General features: G+C 40.9%; 1 protein-coding gene across 1 annotated transcript in view; it reads left to right on the top strand.

The window, feature by feature from the left end:
* The window catches only part of PLSCR5 (phospholipid scramblase family member 5), a 43,397-nt gene extending 25,617 nt beyond the window's left edge, over positions 1 to 17,780 (top strand). The window contains exons 4-8 of the mRNA XM_075555848.1: positions 4,693 to 4,735; positions 5,680 to 5,900; positions 14,449 to 14,610; positions 16,007 to 16,168; positions 17,742 to 17,780. Of these exons, the coding sequence (XP_075411963.1) occupies positions 4,693 to 4,735; positions 5,680 to 5,900; positions 14,449 to 14,610; positions 16,007 to 16,168; positions 17,742 to 17,780 (627 nt within the window). The remainder of the gene's footprint in view (positions 1 to 4,692; positions 4,736 to 5,679; positions 5,901 to 14,448; positions 14,611 to 16,006; positions 16,169 to 17,741) is intronic.
* The last annotated feature ends 732 nt before the right edge of the window (positions 17,781 to 18,512 follow it).

Genomic DNA, 18,512 nt, shown 5'->3' with positions numbered 1-18,512 from the left:
AGAGATGTAATTAGAATGGTCTGATTTTTATGACTCTACCGCATTGGCTACTTAGGCAGCATGTCCCTAGGAGTGAAATAGACAGAAAACCTACTAAATATTTTACTTGATCGATATAAGCAGAAGAATTCAACATGAAGTGAATGACAGTCTAACTTGAATTTCCAGAATACAGAATCATGGCCCTTCAATCAATTGCAAGACTTGAGGTAGTTTACAGACCCACGAGCCAGTGCATGAAGGGGGTGCCAGAACCCACGAAGGAAGGCTCCTCCTACACTACCAAATGTGTACACTGTTAACCTCTTCCACAAAGAGGTCATTGATCAAAATAACCAGTGTTTCCCATGGATTATTGAATACTGGCTCTGAATTGGCACTAACTCTAAGAGGCCCAAAGCATCCATCATTGTAGCCCCCAAGTGCGGGAGGATATGGAGATCAGATTATTAATGGAGTCTTAGCTCAGATTCAACTCACAATGGGTTCACTGAATTCCTAACCCCTTCCTGTAGTGATTTTCCCAGTTTCAGAATGCATAATTGGAATAAATAGCCTCAACAAATGAATAATCACCACTTTAAATATCTGATCAGTGGAGTAAGGGCAATTGTGGCATGAAAATCCAAGTGGAAATAATTACAACTGTTTCTACCTAGGAAAAGCATAAACCAAAAGCAACATTGCAAACTTGAGGTGATTGCAAATATTCGTGTCATCATCAAGAGTTTAAGGATCCCACAGATCCCCAGTCAATCAGTCTTTTGATCTGTGAAAATATGCATATTTGTATAGATGGTAGATACTTTGAGAATGACTGGGTATCTTAAATTTAACCATGAGGTAACTCCAGTCCCAGTTGCTGTTCTGGATGTAGCTCATTGCTTCAGCAATTTAATACATCACTTTGTACCTGTTACAGAGTTAATGATCTGGCCAATGCTTTTTGTCTCAATTTCAGTTTCCAAGGATCACCAGAGTCAGTTGGCATCAGTGTGCAGGTCAGCACTACACTTCCACTGAGAGGCTTATCCACTCCCCAGCCCTATGCTATGGTCTAGTCTGCAGGGACCTTGATTGACCTTGTACAATTTACTATTGTCCACTCCATCAATGATAAGATGCTGATTGGAACTCAGAAGGAGGAAGTGCCCATGGATCTAGCCTTATTAGTAAGATAAACATGTACTCCCTGTCCCACTTTTTATGAGTTGATCTCAACCCATAGGGCAGAGTACAAATTCCCTGAAAAGACTTTTAAGGTTGTAAATCTTTGTAGAAACACACTGTCATATCTTTCTCCCCAAAAGCAGCTGAGTGATTTGAACCTTTGATCTTTCCATTTGCAGTCACATGCACTAACCACTGTGTCACCAAAAACAAACTGCCATTGAGTTAATTCTAACTCATAATAACTCTATAGAGGACAGTGTAAAACTTCTTTTAGGGATCCCAAGGCTGTAACCCTTGGGAGGAGAACAGCTGTCAAAGGGCATGATTTGAAAGTGGACAGCAGGAGCACTGTAGCCCCTTCCTGTGACCTCCCTGAAGAACTGGTAAAAGGAAGTCTTCCCAACGGGCAGAACTTTGCACAGTATACCTGTTGTTCACTTCAGTTACAAGGATAAACAGTCGGAAGTGTGGCTATACATTGATGCATACGCTGTAGCTGGTAGACTGGCTAGGTGATCAGGGACTTGGAAGGAAAACTGGTGACAAGGACATGTGAAGAAGAGATATTTGAGTACACTTCTCTGAATGAGTCAAAGAAGTGACATATTTGTGTCTCATAAGGATGCTTACCAAAGGGCGGCCTTGGCAGAGGAAGATTTTCACAATCAATTGGGTAGGACGGCACACACCGAACACAGTTATTCTCCTCATTCCCCAGCCACTTTGTTATTGGCCGATGGGTCCATGAGCAAAAGGGGCATGGTGACAGGGATGGAAGCCCTGCATGTGCTCAGCACATGGGCTTCGACTGACCAGGCCAATGGATAAATGTCCAGTGTGCTTGCTGCAGAGACCAACCATGAATTCCCACGATGGACTCACGGTTCAAGGTGACCAGTGGCCTGCTCACAGGTTGATTACACTGGACAGCTTCCATTGCTGAAAGGGCAGTGTTTCATCTGTACTGGGATAGATACTTGGGATAAGAATTTGCCTTCCACACATACAGAGGCTCAGCCAAATCTGTCAGCCCAGGACTCACGGAATATATTCTTCCCCTCCATGCTATTTCCTACAGAGTTGTATCTGCTCAAAAGACTCGCTTCCTAACAAATGAGATATTGCAATGACTCTGTGCTCATGGAAGTCACTGCTCTGACTGTGTTCCCCATGATGCTGAAGCAGCTGGCTGGATCGAATAATTGAATGGCCTTCTAAGGAGGGAAGGACGGTGTTAAGTAGGTAGTAACACTTTGAAGGGTTGAGACAATGTGCTCTAGAAATTGTATATATTATAAACCAGAGTCCAGCATGGTTTACCTTTTCTCCTATAGCCAGATTCAAGGTTTCAGGAATCAGGAGGTGGAGATGGAAGATCAGCAAGTCAGATAGCAGGCTGCTAATTCACGGCCTCCTCACTACCACCTGCAGTGATTCACTCACAAATATTTTGTTGCCTCACCCTGCAGTAGGGAAGGGCTATACAAAAGAATATGTCTAAAATCTAGGGGATTCTTTAGGATGTCCCTTTGTCCTGTCGTGTTTCCATGCGATGATTTATTTGATATGACTCTTTTAGTCATTATCTTTGTAAATCCCCCAGACAACTGAGTCGGATCGTGCAGAGTGTGTGCGTGGAACTCTAACAAGGGGACTGGTCCATTTCTCCATCCAACTGGGTTTAAAATGAACCCTGTCACTTTATTAAGAAAGAAGAGCCAGGAGTGGAGTACCTCCTTTGGACCCTGAGATCCCTAAACAGGGCACCCCATCAATCCAGGAAAAGGAGCTATGATACCAGAGGAGCAGCAGAGCAGTGACAGAGACGTAGCTGCAGCAGAACTTAAAGCTAGAGCGTGAGACAGAGTGGCAGCCGTCCTGGTCCGTAGAGAAAATAAAACTTCAAATAAGAGAGCCATTGGCAGAACAGGGTGACCAGGCACTTACTCCTCAGAGATAACTTGCTGATCCAGAGATATAATACTGAGCACCTTTATGCTGGGGCTAACAGTAGAGTGAGGTGCCCTTGGCATTTATTATCGAGGTAAGGGAGCTTTGTAGCGTTGCCCACGGAGAGGGGAGGACAAGGAACAGTGTGGCTGAGAGGCTGAGGACCAGAGAGAGGTGTGGCTCTGGGTATGACTGAAAAGAGGCTCTCCTGACTGGAAAGAACTGTATCCTGAGAATTTCTGATCCTGAATTGTAACCTGTTAACTTCCTTAAATCAATCCCATACTTATGAGTATGGTCTTTGAGTTCTGCGTGGCCATTAAAATGAGTTAGGAAACCCAGCAGGGATATGTTGGAGGGTGTGTTCAGAATTGGTAAAGAGAATAGTGGAAGACATTGGTTCTAAAGACCAGTTATAAGCATGTCACCAGTGACAGAGGCATGACCAATTGATATGACTATTTCTTTCTAGTCTTATTATGTTTGTGTGTATCGATGCAAGCACATATCTGAGGCCAGTGCATTGACTTCTTGCATTAGTTTGTTATGCATGTTGGACACCAGTGTGGCTTTACTTAGTGTGTCTTTACTAAGAGAGTGCATGCTTTACAGACATGACTGGTCCATGACTCTCAGTAGTATCGTGATGTGGTTTTTCAGGTATGTAATGATGTGGTGTAGCCATTCTGGAATGATGCAAGCATTTCCCACGATCTGATTTGATATGATCACCCATTCCTTCAGTGGTAAAAGAAATTCCCTCAGGGGTGTGCCCTGCACCCATTAAAAATCAGATGTCCTGACAAAGCTCACTTCCTTGATCTGAAGTCTGCATCTGATTCATCATGATTTGACCACTAGTTCTTCAGATTTAATAGCCTCTGAGCCAGTCATCTGAGCTGCTAATCTTCTGACCTATGACCCATAAACCTGGCATCCTCTGCAACTGCATGATCCATTTCCTTGTTCTAATGCTCTGCCTCTCTGTTTCTCTGCCTCTCTCACAGCCAGTGGATCTGTCTCTCTGTCCAGTCAGTCAGTCAAGTTAGTCTATCTGCACAGTTCAGGATTCAAGATCCACTAGAGGGCATAGCCTATGCCACTGGCCAAAAAGGAATGTAGTTGGTCAAGTTCTGAAAGTCACCCCATTCAAGTCATTCTTGGGTTGCTCCATCTCCTTAAAAACTAAAATAAAAAATTTCAAGCATCATAAGCATTAATGTTTAGCCATTGTTTAAAAATCTTCTGAAAGTATTTTTTTCCTGGTAAGCTACTTTTATTTTCTATTAGTTCAGAAACTTCAAAATTAACCATAGTTCTGTTTCTTATTCATGGAAATTCTGTCTTGGAATTTTCCACGTTCTCGGAAGAATTTCCTCTAATAAAGAGCACCTTATTAAATGCTTTCTTCTGCATTCTAAAATGTTAGCTATTTTCAACCATTCTCCTGATAGAGAAGTGAAAATCACCTAAATTTAAGCAGTATGTTAAAAAGCTGAATAGCACTATTTCCCCATGTTTCAGTGTTTGGATGTAATACTTTGTCTCCTTCGTGTCACTCTTCAACAGTTAGACCTGATCATTCTACACCAGCAGGTGGAGCTTCTTGGAAGTAAGTATATTCTGCGCTTACTAAATAATTGAAAATATTTTGGTTTCAAGAAAGTTATTTAAATCTAAATATTTTATAGAGAATTAAGTGAAATATGTGGAATAAAATTAAATAAAAAAGAGTAGTAGGTCTACTTTTAAACTACACTTGAAAGTAAATTACTAATGTAGATAAATCCAAAAACAAAACTCTTCAAATATTTCATGACATTAACATCAATATTCAAAAACATTTTTAATCTTAGAAAAAGAAAGTATTTTATCAGATTATCCCATGGATATTAATAATCTAAATTTTCTTAAGGATTTCAGAAGTGGAAATACAGATTGAAAGTACATATCAAGAATCCATCTGAATGGATTTCTAGTTGTATCTTTCATCAGCGAGTCACCAAATAAGCAAATTGTGTAACAATAAACAAATTTACATGGATGTTGGTAATTTGTCGACTTGAGTTTTTTCTGTTCTTAATACTCTGTTTCACTCCTAAAATATGTCAAAATGAGAATAAACAGCAGAATATCATGCAGCTATAGATATATTACCAGATAGAGACTGTAGAGAAAATCATTACTATCATTATAAATTGTCCCCATAACTTTTTCAACAATGAGGAATTATCATCTCAGTAAGAGCTACTTCCTTACAGCATTGGCTCTTTAATAGGAAAGCAGTGCTGCGTGATTCCAAGTAACTTATACATCTGGAAGCAAAAGCCATAAATGAGTTGCCTTCGTATGTTCTCAGAATTCACTTTGATTTTCATGACCAAGTTCTCAAAATTTAGAGCAAGATATTAGATTTATGTGAATCAGATGCCATATACTTGATTTGATATTCAATTAGTCACTCTGCTTGTTTTCTCTTATTATTCATTTATTCATTTGAAAGTTTTCATATAAAGTAATAGCAACATTTAACAAAAAAAAATCTTGCTTCATTAGTGATACTTGGCACTGAGACTTCCAATAAATATGAGATTAAAAATAGCTTGGGACAAAGAATCTACTTTGCGGTGGAGGAAAGCATCTGTTTCAATCGCACCTTTTGTTCCACTCTGCGGTCTTGCACCCTGAGGATCACAGACAACTCCGGGCAAGAAGTGATTACAGTAAACAGGCCCTTGAGGTGTAACAGCTGCTGGTGCCCTTGCTACCTACAGGAGGTGAGTCGCTGGCACTGGTGGTTTTCTCTTCTTTCCCACAATGAAAGATTAACAATTATTTCTTTAAATGGCATTCGTTTGGAGCTGTGGAATAATTAACCTCTCACTTGTTTGAATCAGCATGTCACTCATTACAGACTGGAGCAGCTTACGGAGCTGGTGATTCACTAAAATTTTTGCCTTCCTAGACACAGATTCTGGTGGCTTCCGTGATGTTTATTGGTGAAGACAGCTCATGCATCACCTAACTGAGACACATCTTCCTGGATCTCTATACTAGGCATGTAATTGTAATGTCTTTGAGCTCTACAATTGAGCAAGTCTTTATCTTCTCTAACTGTAACTGAATTCAGGAAACACTAAGGGATAAAACACTATTCTACACTGTTTGATTAGTTTAGTGTTATTATTTTAGCACACCATTTACATATTAATTATAATCATTAATGACAATGCAGGATCATTAATCTTATTGTTTTCAAAGGATTAATTCATTTCTTTTATCTTAAAAAACAATAAATACTTATTATATAATGGATCTGCAATTATAACGTTCATTGGCATGATGCAGTTGAGTTATAGTTAATTAATATGGACTTTCTAGCCATAATTCCTTATGTGATATATTATAATTCTGGACATTATACACCTGTGGCTATTGTCCCATTTTGGATAGCCTTTTCTACTACCAAACAAGAATAGGATATGAATAAGGCCTGACCTTAATAGAGACTGTGAATTGACCCATGCTCTTTGTTTCCTTGATGACATCTTGAAGACTCCACTGGAGAGCTAGGCATGAAGCAGGCCACACGCTTTGTTTCCCTTGGATATATGCACCCCCGCCACACCCCCATACAATTCCAAACATTCATCACCTCACCTGGAAAGTCAGACCTCTGTTAATTGACTGAGGCTTGGTGGAAGTAAGAGAGCCTGTGGTGATTTTTTTGGACATGGGTAGCTTCTGGCTCTGCACCCTACATTTGGCTCACCTCTGCCCAACCTTCTGAGTTTGGGGTGAATCACACCCACCACCACATGAGACAATTCTCATGTTTTCTGAGTTTCTGTGGGTCGTTGCAGTGATTCCCAGAACCTGATAACATAAGGGAATACACTCAAGGGAGGAGGGGGTAAAAACGGAACTAGTGCCACGGAACAGTTGGACATTTGGGACATCATTAATCCTCAATTCCGTGGGTCGGTCTGGTACTAAATCCACTAAAAGTGATTATTACCACAGCAGTTTACTTGACAAGTTCTCCATAAAGGATCCACATAAACTTACTCTGGAAATGAATATGGATATGGGTGGTGGAGAATTTTCTAACAATATAGAGTGAAGCAAATTCCTTACCTGTCTGTCGGCAATCACCTGATTTTTCATAATGGAAAAGATGACTAAGGTTCTCATACATAGAATCCAAGGAGTTTCACTCCCATACTGGCAGTTATTGAAAATTTGGTAAGACTCAAGATGGGATAGTTAGTTTAATAATGGAAAATGTGCTAAAATATATTTAAATGAAATTTATACAATTATTTCATATGCATATAGAGAAAATTTTTATTTTAGAAAAATAACAAGAATATATGTGCAATGAGGTTTGTAAAGAGAAGAGGAGGGACAAGTATAGAAGATCACTATTAGCTTATTTTACATATAAGCTTATCAAAATTGAGTGATTAAATATTCTCTCCCCATTTTATAGAAATCAATGGATACTGATTTACAAGATGGCCTCTGCCCTTTCACCCAACCATTCATTTTGGAATTCAAATCTACTAAGCTTCAAATGTAAAGAAAGGGATTAGTAGCTTTGGGTTGAAAAAAAAAAAGCAACTATTGAGTTTGGGTTAGAGATGTCTTTAACATGAATATTTGACCAAGCCCCAAGGATGATATTCCTGCTCAGAGCAGCCAATGAACAGAGAGGACCACAGGACCAGCACCACAATACATAACATCCCTCACTGACCCATAGTGCTACGGGAGCCAACACTGGAGACACAGTGCAGGAATCATGGCCTATCTGACCCCATCACACTGAGGTGAAACACTAAGGGCATGCAACAGAGCAGCAAGGAGAACAAAGCAATGAAGTCCTCAGGGAATACCAAAAATAGACTTTGGGGGTAGGGCATGGCACCCCATCAGACTTGACTGGAAAACACTCCTAAAGGTCAACAAACAGACCTGAAAGTATTTATTGGCTTTCTTTTCCTGTCTTTTTTTTGTTGTTGTAGTCTTAGGGGTTTTTTTTGTTTGTTTTCTTTTGTTGTTTTGCTTTGTCTTGTTTTGTGCTAATTGTTGTCTCTGCATGTCTATCTAGATAAGATAGGTGGGATAAACAATCTGGAGGAGAAAACAATAGGACCAACATTTCTCGGGGAACATGGCAGAGGGGCAGTTGGGGGAAAGAAAAGGGCATGTCAACAAATCCAGGGACAGGGAAATAAGTGATCTAAAATCCATGGCAAGGAGGGTGTAGGATGCCTGGTGGGGCTTGATCAAGGGCAATGTAACCGAGAGGAATTAGTGAAACCCAAATGAAGGCTGAACAGGCAAGAGGAAAGTAAAAGGAAATGGAGGAAAGAACTAGGAGGCAAAGGACATTGATAGAGGTCTAAATACAGGCATATACATATAGAAATATAGTTATATATAACAATAGGGAAATAGATCTATATACATATGTTTATATGTTAAGTATTAAGGTAGCAGGCAGACATTGGGCCTCTCCTCAAGTACTCCCTCAGTGCAAGAACACTTTCTTCTAATAACCTGGCATTCTGTGATGCTCACCTTCCTGACACAATTGCTGAAGATAAAATGGGTGCATAAGCAAATGTGGTGAAGAAAGCTGATGGTGCCCGGCTATTACAAGGTGTATCATCTGGGCTCTTAAAGGCATGAAGACAAACAAGCGGCCATCTAGCTGAGAAGCAACAAAGCCTGTGTGAATCATCAAGGGTCAATGGGATCAAGTGTCAGAAATCAAAGACCCAGAACAAAAATCATAACAATGTGAATGAGGGGGAGAGCAGATACCCAAAGTCCATCTGTAGACAATTGGACATGCCCTTACAGAAAGGTCACAAGGAAGAGATGAGCCAGTCAGGGTATAGTACAGCACTGATGATACCTACAACTTTCCTCTAGTTCTTTAATGCTTCTTTCCTCCACTATTATGACCCCAATTCTACCTTACAAATCCAGTTAGACCAGAGCATGTACAGATAAGAGCTCACAGCAACACAGGGAATTCAGGACAAATGAACCCCTCAAGACCAATAATGAGAGTAACAATACCAGGAGGGTAAGGGAAAGATGGGGGGGAAAGGAGGGGAACCGATCACAATGATCTATATATCACCCACTACCAGGGGACAGACAAGAGAAAAGTGGGTAAAGGGAAATGGTGGTGAGTATAAGACATGAAAAATAATAATAATTTATAAATTATCAAGGGTTCATGAGGGAGGAAGAGTGGGGAAAATGAGCTGATACCAAGGGCTCAAGTAGAAAGAAAATTTTTTGAAAATGCTGATGAGAAGAAATGTACAAATGTGCTTGACACAATCTATGCATATATGGATTGTGATAAGAGCTGTAAGAGCCCCCATAAAATGATAAATAAGAAAATATATATTAAATTAATTAATTTAAAATATGAATATTTGGTTCTATGAGGCCCCATGTGCCCGATCCTAAATCATCACCAGAGTCTTTCCTAACCTGGGTTCCATTGTTAGAGCTGCTGTGTCCATCTATCTTTTTGAGAGTCTGCCTCCTTTCTCTTCCACTCTACTTTTTTAAACAGGAAGACCTTCTCAATTAACTATGAATAGGCCCCAAGTGCAGGAGACCAATACCACCAGTCTCAATTCTAAGTAGTATTTTGGCTGTGCTTCCTCCAGCACAGATGGTTGCTGCGGTGATAGAATAGGGTGTGTTCGATGTTCTTTGCCATCACCGTAATTCAAATGCATCCATTCTTCTGCAGTCACACCTCAAGCTTTTGCATGCGCGCGAGGCAATTGAAAATACTGCAGTGTGGATAAAGTACGCCTTAGTGTTCAAAGATCATCTGTATTAGAGCTTAAATGCTGTGTATTATGTTTATGGAAGGCACTAGATTTATAGTCTCTGGAGAAGGGCAGCATGCTTGGTAAACAAACAAACAAAAATGCTTGCTATTATCAAGTCTACACTAACTCATAGTGATCCTTCAGGGCAGGGTAGAGCTGCCCCTATGAGGGTCTAAGAAAGTAACTCTTCCGGGGGGTGGGAGGGGGGAAGGCTGTCTTTTTTCTCAGAGCCACAGGGTGACTGGTAACCATTGCACCAGCAGGGATCCAGAGTTTTCAGAAGGACGTCACGTTTTGAAAAGGTGCAGTGAAAAAGAGGAGGGCACTCGGGGAATTGAATGGACGTAGTTGCTGCAACAATGGGTTCAATTCTAGGAACAATTGTGAGGGTGGCACCGGACCACACAGTATTTCCTTATGCTGTCCAGGAGAGGGCTACGAGTCCGAGCCAGCTCATGGCACCTAACAACAACCGTCTACAGTGGAAGTCCCAAACGACTACACAAAGAGTCAGCCTCCAATAAAGTGTGACCATTCACTGGACTTGCCCTCAGGAAGAGTGAATTAGAAAGTGGATTACTACTGCTCCTGATGCATCCTGATTAAATCCTGATGTCTCATGCTTCTTCACCTGATCCAGCTGTTTGATGTTTTGTGATTCATACAGTTTGAGTAAGTGCAGGGAGAGAATACAACCTTCACACACATTTCTCCTCATTTTAAACCATGCAGTCTTCTCTTGTACTATTCACACAACTACCTCTTGATCCACGTTCAGGTTGGGCGTGCGCACAGTGCAGTGTTTTGGGACGCCCATTCTTCTCAAGGTTATCCAGAGTTTGTTGTTATCTGCTTCGCAAGACCATTTTAGAGTCTGGCAAAGCAAAGAAGCAACGTTGAGCACTAAGGTGTGCCTGACCCAAACCATGGTATTTACGATGGCCTGTATGCATGTGAAAGTGGGGCACTGAATAAGGTAGACCTAAGAAGAATGGATGCCTTTGAATTGTGGCGCTGGCAGGGTATTGAAAGTACCACTGAAAGCCAAAGAGACCAACAAATCTGTCTTGGAAGAAGTATGGCCAGAGTGTTCCTTAAGGGCAAGGATGTCAAGACTTTGCCTGATGTACCTTGGACATGTTTTCTGCAGAGACCAGTGCTGGGGTAGGTAGAGGGGTGAAGTAGAGGGGTAGTGACAGTGAAGTGCTTGGTGAAGTAGAGGGGTAGTGACAGTGAAGTGCTTGGTGAAGTAGAGGGGTAGTGACAGTGAAGTGCTTGGTGAAGTAGAGGGGCAGGGACAGTGAAGTGCTTGGTGAAGTAGAGGGGTAGTGACAGTGAAGTGCTTGGTGAAGCAGAGGGGCAGGGACAGTGAAGTGCTTGGTGAAGCAGAGGGGCAGGGACAGTGAAGTGCTTGGTGAAGTAGAGGGGTAGTGACAGTGAAGTGCTTGGTGAAGTAGAGGGGCAGGGACAGTGAAGTGCTTGGTGAAGTAGAGGGGTAGTGACAGTGAAGTGCTTGGTGAAGCAGAGGGGCAGGGACAGAGGAGGAGACCCTCGGGGTTGACATGGTTGGAACGCTGGCTGCAACAGTGAGCTTAGGCATAAGAAGCATTGTGAGGATAGTGCAGCAGCTGAGAGTGTTTCGTTTTATTGTGAAAAGGATCCATTAAAGCAAAACGGACTCAATGACATCGAACTACAACACTGCCCTTGTCAGTCCGGAAAGAGGCAGAGGAGTTCTTAGGCTGTTCCCTTAATGAAATTTGGGTTGGAGAGTCCCACAACCCACCCTACAAGCTTTTCTCTCTAGCATAATGCCCAGTTCCAGTTCTATAGTCTCACTTCTCCACGACTTGTCTGTCAGCCTGGCATACCATGATAGCTTGTGTGCTGCTGGAGCTTACGTCACTGATGTGTCAAATGCCAGCAGGGTCACAGATAGTGAACAGGTGTCAGCATAGCTTCCAGACTAAGAACACAGACAACAAAGAAGGAATTGGCTGCCCACTTCAGAGGAAGTAGCTGCTGGAAACCTCATGCACAGGCTCCAAACACCATCAGATACTGAAGGCCCAATGAATGGAAGCAAAACACTGTCAGAGATTGTGTCAGAGGATGGGCCGCGTGCATCTAAGGGCACTCAAAATGTGACTGAGGAGGAGTGCATTCGCAGAGTGGAGTCCACCACGGTGAAGTGACGGCAGTAAAGCCTGTAGGAGTCGATCCCTAAGGATCTTCACTGGCCTATGGGTTAGATGAAAGGTAAGAAGAAACAGTTGCAAAAATCTGCTAACGGTCAGAATTTGGAATATGGTCCATAACTCTATTCTCCTCTCATTGTATATATATTTACATATGTGCATGTCTGTATTTAGACCTCTGTCAATGTCCTTTGCCTCCTAGTTCTTTTCCCCATTTCCTTCTACTTTCCTCTTGCCTGTTCAGCCTTCATTGTTCTGTTTCTGTGAAGATTTAGAGCTTCAGAACTCCTAAGGAGAAATTCTACTCTATCCTATTGGCTTGCTATGAATTAGAATCAACCGAATTGTAGTGAGTCTGGAATTTGCAGTTACTAGATTTTTGTCTAATCCATACTGACAGATAGCATCCCTATTACAACAGACCCAAACACTGCCTGGGCCTGCACAGTCTCACAAGTATTGTTATGTTTGAGCCCATTTTGCAGCCACTGTCAATTCATCTCTACAAAGGTCTTCCTTGTTTTCCTGACTGCCATCTACTTCACAAAGAATGATGTTCTTCTGCAGGCGCTGCTCTCTCCTGAAACCACACCCAAAGTCTGTGAGGCAAAGTCTCCTCTGGCGCCCAGGGAGCACTCGGCCTGGATTTCTTCCAAGACAGACTTACTCATTCTAGTGCACTCAACATTCTTCCCAATGGCACAATTCAAATGTATCCACTCTTTTTTGGTGTTCCTTATTGATGATCCATTTTTGGATGCAAGGCAATTGAATCTTTCAATATGTCAACTTGAGGCTTGATATTTTTCCTCATTTCGTTCAGCCTGAGAAATGCTGAGCATGTTCTTACTCTAAATTTCTGAAGCTGCCCTTGAAATCTTTCTTTCAGATCTTTTATATCATTTCTTTTATTCACGTTGAGGATCCCAGGTTCAGTAGTGGTGCCTCCACCCACAGCCTCTCTGAGGGAGACCGGTTAAACTTTCTATGCCTGTCATGCGTTGCAGGCTTGGAAACCCAAAGGATCTTTCCTGCTCGGTGCCCCGGGGTTGCCGTCGGTCAGAACTGTCTCAACGGCACTGAGCCTGGTTGGGCTTTTCACCTACTTTAACTGCTGTGTTGCCAAGATCAAGCCTGGAATCTCTTCTGACATCCATTTTACTCTGTGCTTTCCTTCCTGTATTTTTAATGTCATTTTGCTTTCTCTACATAGGATAACCTTGATGTAACCTCACAACCAGTCTAGTCTTTGGTCATTCGTGTTCAAATCTGTTCTTCGATGGTCTCTAAATCCCAGTGGGATTATATATTCAACGTTGTATTTTGGCTCTTCTAGATTTAATTTAATTTTCTTCAGCTTCCAGTTATGCTTCCATACGTGGATTGTTCTGCAGCTGGCTCTTGCCCCTGTTCTGACTGATATCGAGTTTCTCTATCACCTCTTTCAACTGATGTAGTTGATGCTATTCCTGTGCAGGCCACCTGAGGAAGTCTGTGTGCCATTTATGTTCAAGAAAAATGGTATTTGCTGATGGTTTCAGGCTCTGTTCTTTCACAATTATATCATGACATCTCCAGTGTCATTTTGGTTTGGCCAAAATCACACCAAATACATTAAAAATGGCACAAAAATATGGAAATGTAAATACTTTGGAAGAAGTGAATCAGCTATCAAATTGGTGCTTCATAACTATCCCTCTTTCAGAGCTCCTTGCTTTGAGTTAAAATTTCAAGGTGACAACCTGAAGAGGAAGAAAACTCAAACACTCTGCAGTTGGTAAATGAGACCTACCAGGTGCTTGGTTGCGGTGTCAATAGGCAGAGAGTGGAAGGTGTGAGGTGTGGTGATTCCTGTGATTGTACTCCTGGTGCTTGACCAACTGTGGTGCTTGGGGGAAATGACACCAGAGAGAGAAAAAGAAAAAGTATTAGAAGACAGTCTGGGTGCATGTGCACTTTGGAGTGTGTGTGTGTGAAGGTGGGGTTAAAACAAAAAATATGAACCTGTTTTTAAATAGCATGAAAACATGGACTTAACAAGAGCCAAACATATATGTATACAATTTCTGTAATGTAATAAATGAAGAAAAGAAACAATAGCAAAAGCAAGTCTTTGTTTTCACAGGAGATGATTAGAATGATGTGCCAAACACAAAAACAATTTCATAAGAGTACATTTATAGATAAGCTGACATTAGAGTGAAAATAGGATATTACAAGCTTAAAATAACTGATTTCAGGATCTCTTCTTACAGCTAGAAATTGAAGCTCCTCCTGGTACGATCGTTGGTTATGTTGCACAGAAGTGGGACCCCTTTTTGCCTAAATTCACGATCCAAAATGCAAACAAAGAAGATATTTTGAAAATTGTTGGTCCTTGTGCAACATGTGGCTGTTTTGGAGATGTGGACTTTGAGGTATGATGGGCAAAGTGAAGGATCTTTTCACATTAATCATAATGGTTTGCAACGTAATAATATCCTTAAATGTTCAAAGCATGAAATATTCTTGTTTCCCTAAAGTAGATTCTGTTTCTTGTCAGCCCAATAAAACAGAGTAGAGCAGCCTCATAAGGTGTCAAAGGCTTCAATAAAGAAAGTGTTGAAAGCTGTAGCCTGAATGGAAGCAGATGCCACATCTTTGTCCTGCAAAGAGGCTGGTGGGATCAAACCGCCAATCCTTTAGCTCATAGTCAAGTGCTTAGCCACTGCACCACCAGGGTTCCTTGTGAAATTTACCTGGAATAAATTTAGAAAATAATAAACCTGTGAAATAATAGAATAAGCCCATAGTATATACACCCGTCCTAAAGAATTCATAATTCCAAAGACTAACTCAAAGGACTACCAGGAGACAAAAACAGGTGACAAAAATGTACTGCCCTTACTGACAAGCCCTAAGTACTAAAAAGCAGGGCTAGTAATTGAACATAATCATGTCTGGCAAATACAACTTTCCTGAAGTTTGTTCAGTGTGTTTCATGTGTTTTACAAGCACAACTATTTTTTCCTTACTCACAACAATTTCTCAGTGATTTAAACAGCACTTATTTAAAAGCTATATTCATAAGACTGGCTAACTTCACTCATAAAACTATCTTACATAGAATTCTAATCTGAATGTTAAAGACAACAGGTAGTAGCAAATTCAATGTGTTGCTGCACGGATTTATTTTAACAGCATTGCCTAAGCATTCATTTTAGGCAGAGGAGACGGTCTTCGTCTAAAGTTCACCTTCACTTGTCATTCAGGTACACCTAACTCAGGCCAGTCCGTCCGTCCGGGTGTTGGGCTCCAGCCTACACTGCTCACACAGAACACCAAGCATATTTTGCGAAGTAGACTGTCCTAACTGCACCCATTCCTTAGGACGGAGGAGAATTTAGGCATCATGTTTTGGTATTCATGGTACACAGAAACGCTAAGTACCCTTCTCTGTTTTCAATCTTAGTCATCACCATACAGAAAGTGAAACTTTGGAGTGTCACGTTAGCATCAGACCATGTACCCTACTGCCATCTGGTGGTGACCTGGTCTTAAATACGCATTGCTATTATACTAACTGCTTACAAAAAATATATTAAGAAAACAGAATTAAGACAGGTTACAAAAGTGTTCGAAAAACAAAATTACAGGAAAGTAGGCTGGAAGTTAAATCTACAAAGATATTCTTACATAAATGAGTAATATCAAATGTTCATTTGGAGACAATAAAATAATTCATTTTTCTCATGAAGTGAACATTCTAAGAAATGTAAAATCAGCCCTTTATCTCTTACTTTCATCCCCATATCTTTTATGTTCTCTTCAAAGGTAAAGACTATCAACGAAAAACTCACGATTGGGAAGATTTCCAAGTACTGGTCGGGGTTTGTAAATAATGTCTTTACAAACGCTGACAACTTTGGAATTCACGTGCCTGCAGATCTAGACGTCACGGTTAAAGCCACAATGATTGGTGCCTGTTTCCTCTTGGTAAGTCTGGTGCTGGAGAACACAAGTGGAGAGCCAATTGTCTTTTGCAGCTTTTGACTTCAAAGGGTAAGTTTTATGCAGAGAAGTCTAGTCTGGGACCAGTATTCACCAGCAATCGCAACATAGGCATTTCTGCTAGGCAGCCTGACTCAGGAGAAAGAAAGACTAAGAGGGGAAAAAGCCAAACCTATTTCCATCCAGTCAGTTCTGACTCAAGTCGCCAGCTCATGTGTTGGCCGTGGGACTTCTTCATAGGGTTTTGTGGCTGCAATTTCCTGGAAGAAGATCTGGAGGTTTCCTTCCAATAGTTCCGCTACACTGTTCCTCAAACTCCCTCTTTCTCCAGGATTCGTGTCCCATTACTTCTTGTTTCCTTAAAAGCCAAGCTGGCATTTCCCTTTCAACTTCAGTGCAGATCGAGGTTTACTTTCTCCACCGACACGTAGCATCTCAACATAAACATCCCATTATTCATCCTGGGTGCAGTGCACTAGGGACTCGGTACTTCCCAATGGGCCGTGGGCTATCCAGAATGTGAAAGCCCAGTTTTGAGGCCTCCCCGCGGGAGAGGAGGCGATATGGGTGAACAAAGTTGTGCCCATTTCCATTATTGCGTGGGTGCGATGTCCTTGTCCTTCTTTTTCAATGCACAGTTTCATTGAAGACAGTGCCTTTGTGTTTGGTATGGAGATTGATGATGTTGAAGAACAACATCACAGGAGGTCTGTGCTAATCACGTGACCCTCTCCTGTCCTAGGGAATCTCCCTTTCATATTCACTACATTCACGAAAACTCATAGAATGTTTAGAGTGAAATCGGGCTCTTCCTCCCTTCTTTTGTTGTTCTTTGGGGTTTTAGAACTCCGATCTTATGTCTAATGTCTATGTCTGTGTATATTAATGTATCTGCTGTGGAATAAAAGGAGTATGTATGGTCTGGACATGAGCCCTGGTGCTAGAGTGGATTACATGTCGGACTGCTTGCTAACTTCAAGATCAGTGGTTCAAAATCACTAGTCACTCTGCACAAGAAAGATGAAGTTTTCTAATCCTGATAAGATTTACAGTTTCAGAAACGCACAGGGACAGGCCTAATCTGTCCTCTAGGGTTGGGATGAGTCAGAATTGTCTCAATGGTGATGACTTTGGTTTGAGTAACTATGGTCTGGTACAGGAGGAAATCCATAGGGGATTGGTGGTGACAATATAAGTTACCACACTGGGTGATATAAACAATAGTAGCACCTCTGGGGGATATTCAAACTCCCTGAATGACCCCAGAATGTTCCACTGTCCAATTCTGTAAAGTCATGATCATCCAGAAGATTAACTGGTGCTACTATAGTAATTTAAATAAGGTTTATAAATTATTTGACCTCTGAAAAATAAAACATGCAGCTGCCATGAAATGTAAAACCTTCCAATTTTTTCTCCCACTGCCAAGCATTATGGGAACACCACTGGGAAATAGAATTGCTTTACCTAATCAATGCTTACATGTTGAGACTTTTGATCTTAATTGTTGCCTTTTTGTAAATGTACTCATAGTAACCATTTATTTATGTATTTGTAGGATTTTATGTTCTTTGAACATTCACTGGCTGGATTATAACAAGCAATACCACAAAACAATAAAATATGCACAGAATATTTCAGTAAGTAAGAAGCAAGTTTAAATGATCTCTTTCCCTTTGAAGTTATCTACATTTGACACAATCTAATTCTCTCTCATTTTCTCCTAGAAATCCCTTGGGCTCTGCACTTCATTTCTGAATGGTTTGAATATTTGGGTTTTTCGGGTAACAAAATGTTAATTGTGGTATTTATTAAAACACAATTTAATGAGGCAATTACTAGTGTGAATAAATGATAGCTAAGTGTAGGATTACTGGCCGGAGCATAAGGTTGCTTTGAGAGATTACCAATGTTCCTTTTTATCCTCTTGAAGTTATTGCGTGGGAAGCATGAAAGAGGAGAATGAAGGCTCGCAGCATCACTGATGAAAATTCAATGTTTAGAGAACACTTTGAAGTTTTTCTAGTACTAAGGCTGGTTACTAATCAAAAGAACGGAATATTTAAAATATGTTTTCAAAAGTAGTTTCAACTTTGCTTCTCAATTTTCTTATTGTAGTGATGTATTTTCACTTTACATTGGAAAAGGTAGAGTAAATAATGTTTAACAATGCACAGGAATATATGTGAAATAAATTCATTCTTGGAGAAAAAGGCACGCTTAAATTCCAAACAGAAGCTAATATTTATAATCCAATGTATGCTTTAAATACCTATTCTAACAAGATATTTAAATATACATGCAAAGAGACTTCTAAGTTACTAAAAGC

The sequence above is a fragment of the Tenrec ecaudatus genome, chromosome 8 (assembly GCF_050624435.1).
Source record: "Tenrec ecaudatus isolate mTenEca1 chromosome 8, mTenEca1.hap1, whole genome shotgun sequence".
NCBI lineage: Eukaryota > Metazoa > Chordata > Mammalia > Afrosoricida > Tenrecidae > Tenrec > Tenrec ecaudatus.
This window is presented reverse-complemented; position numbering and strand designations above follow the sequence as displayed.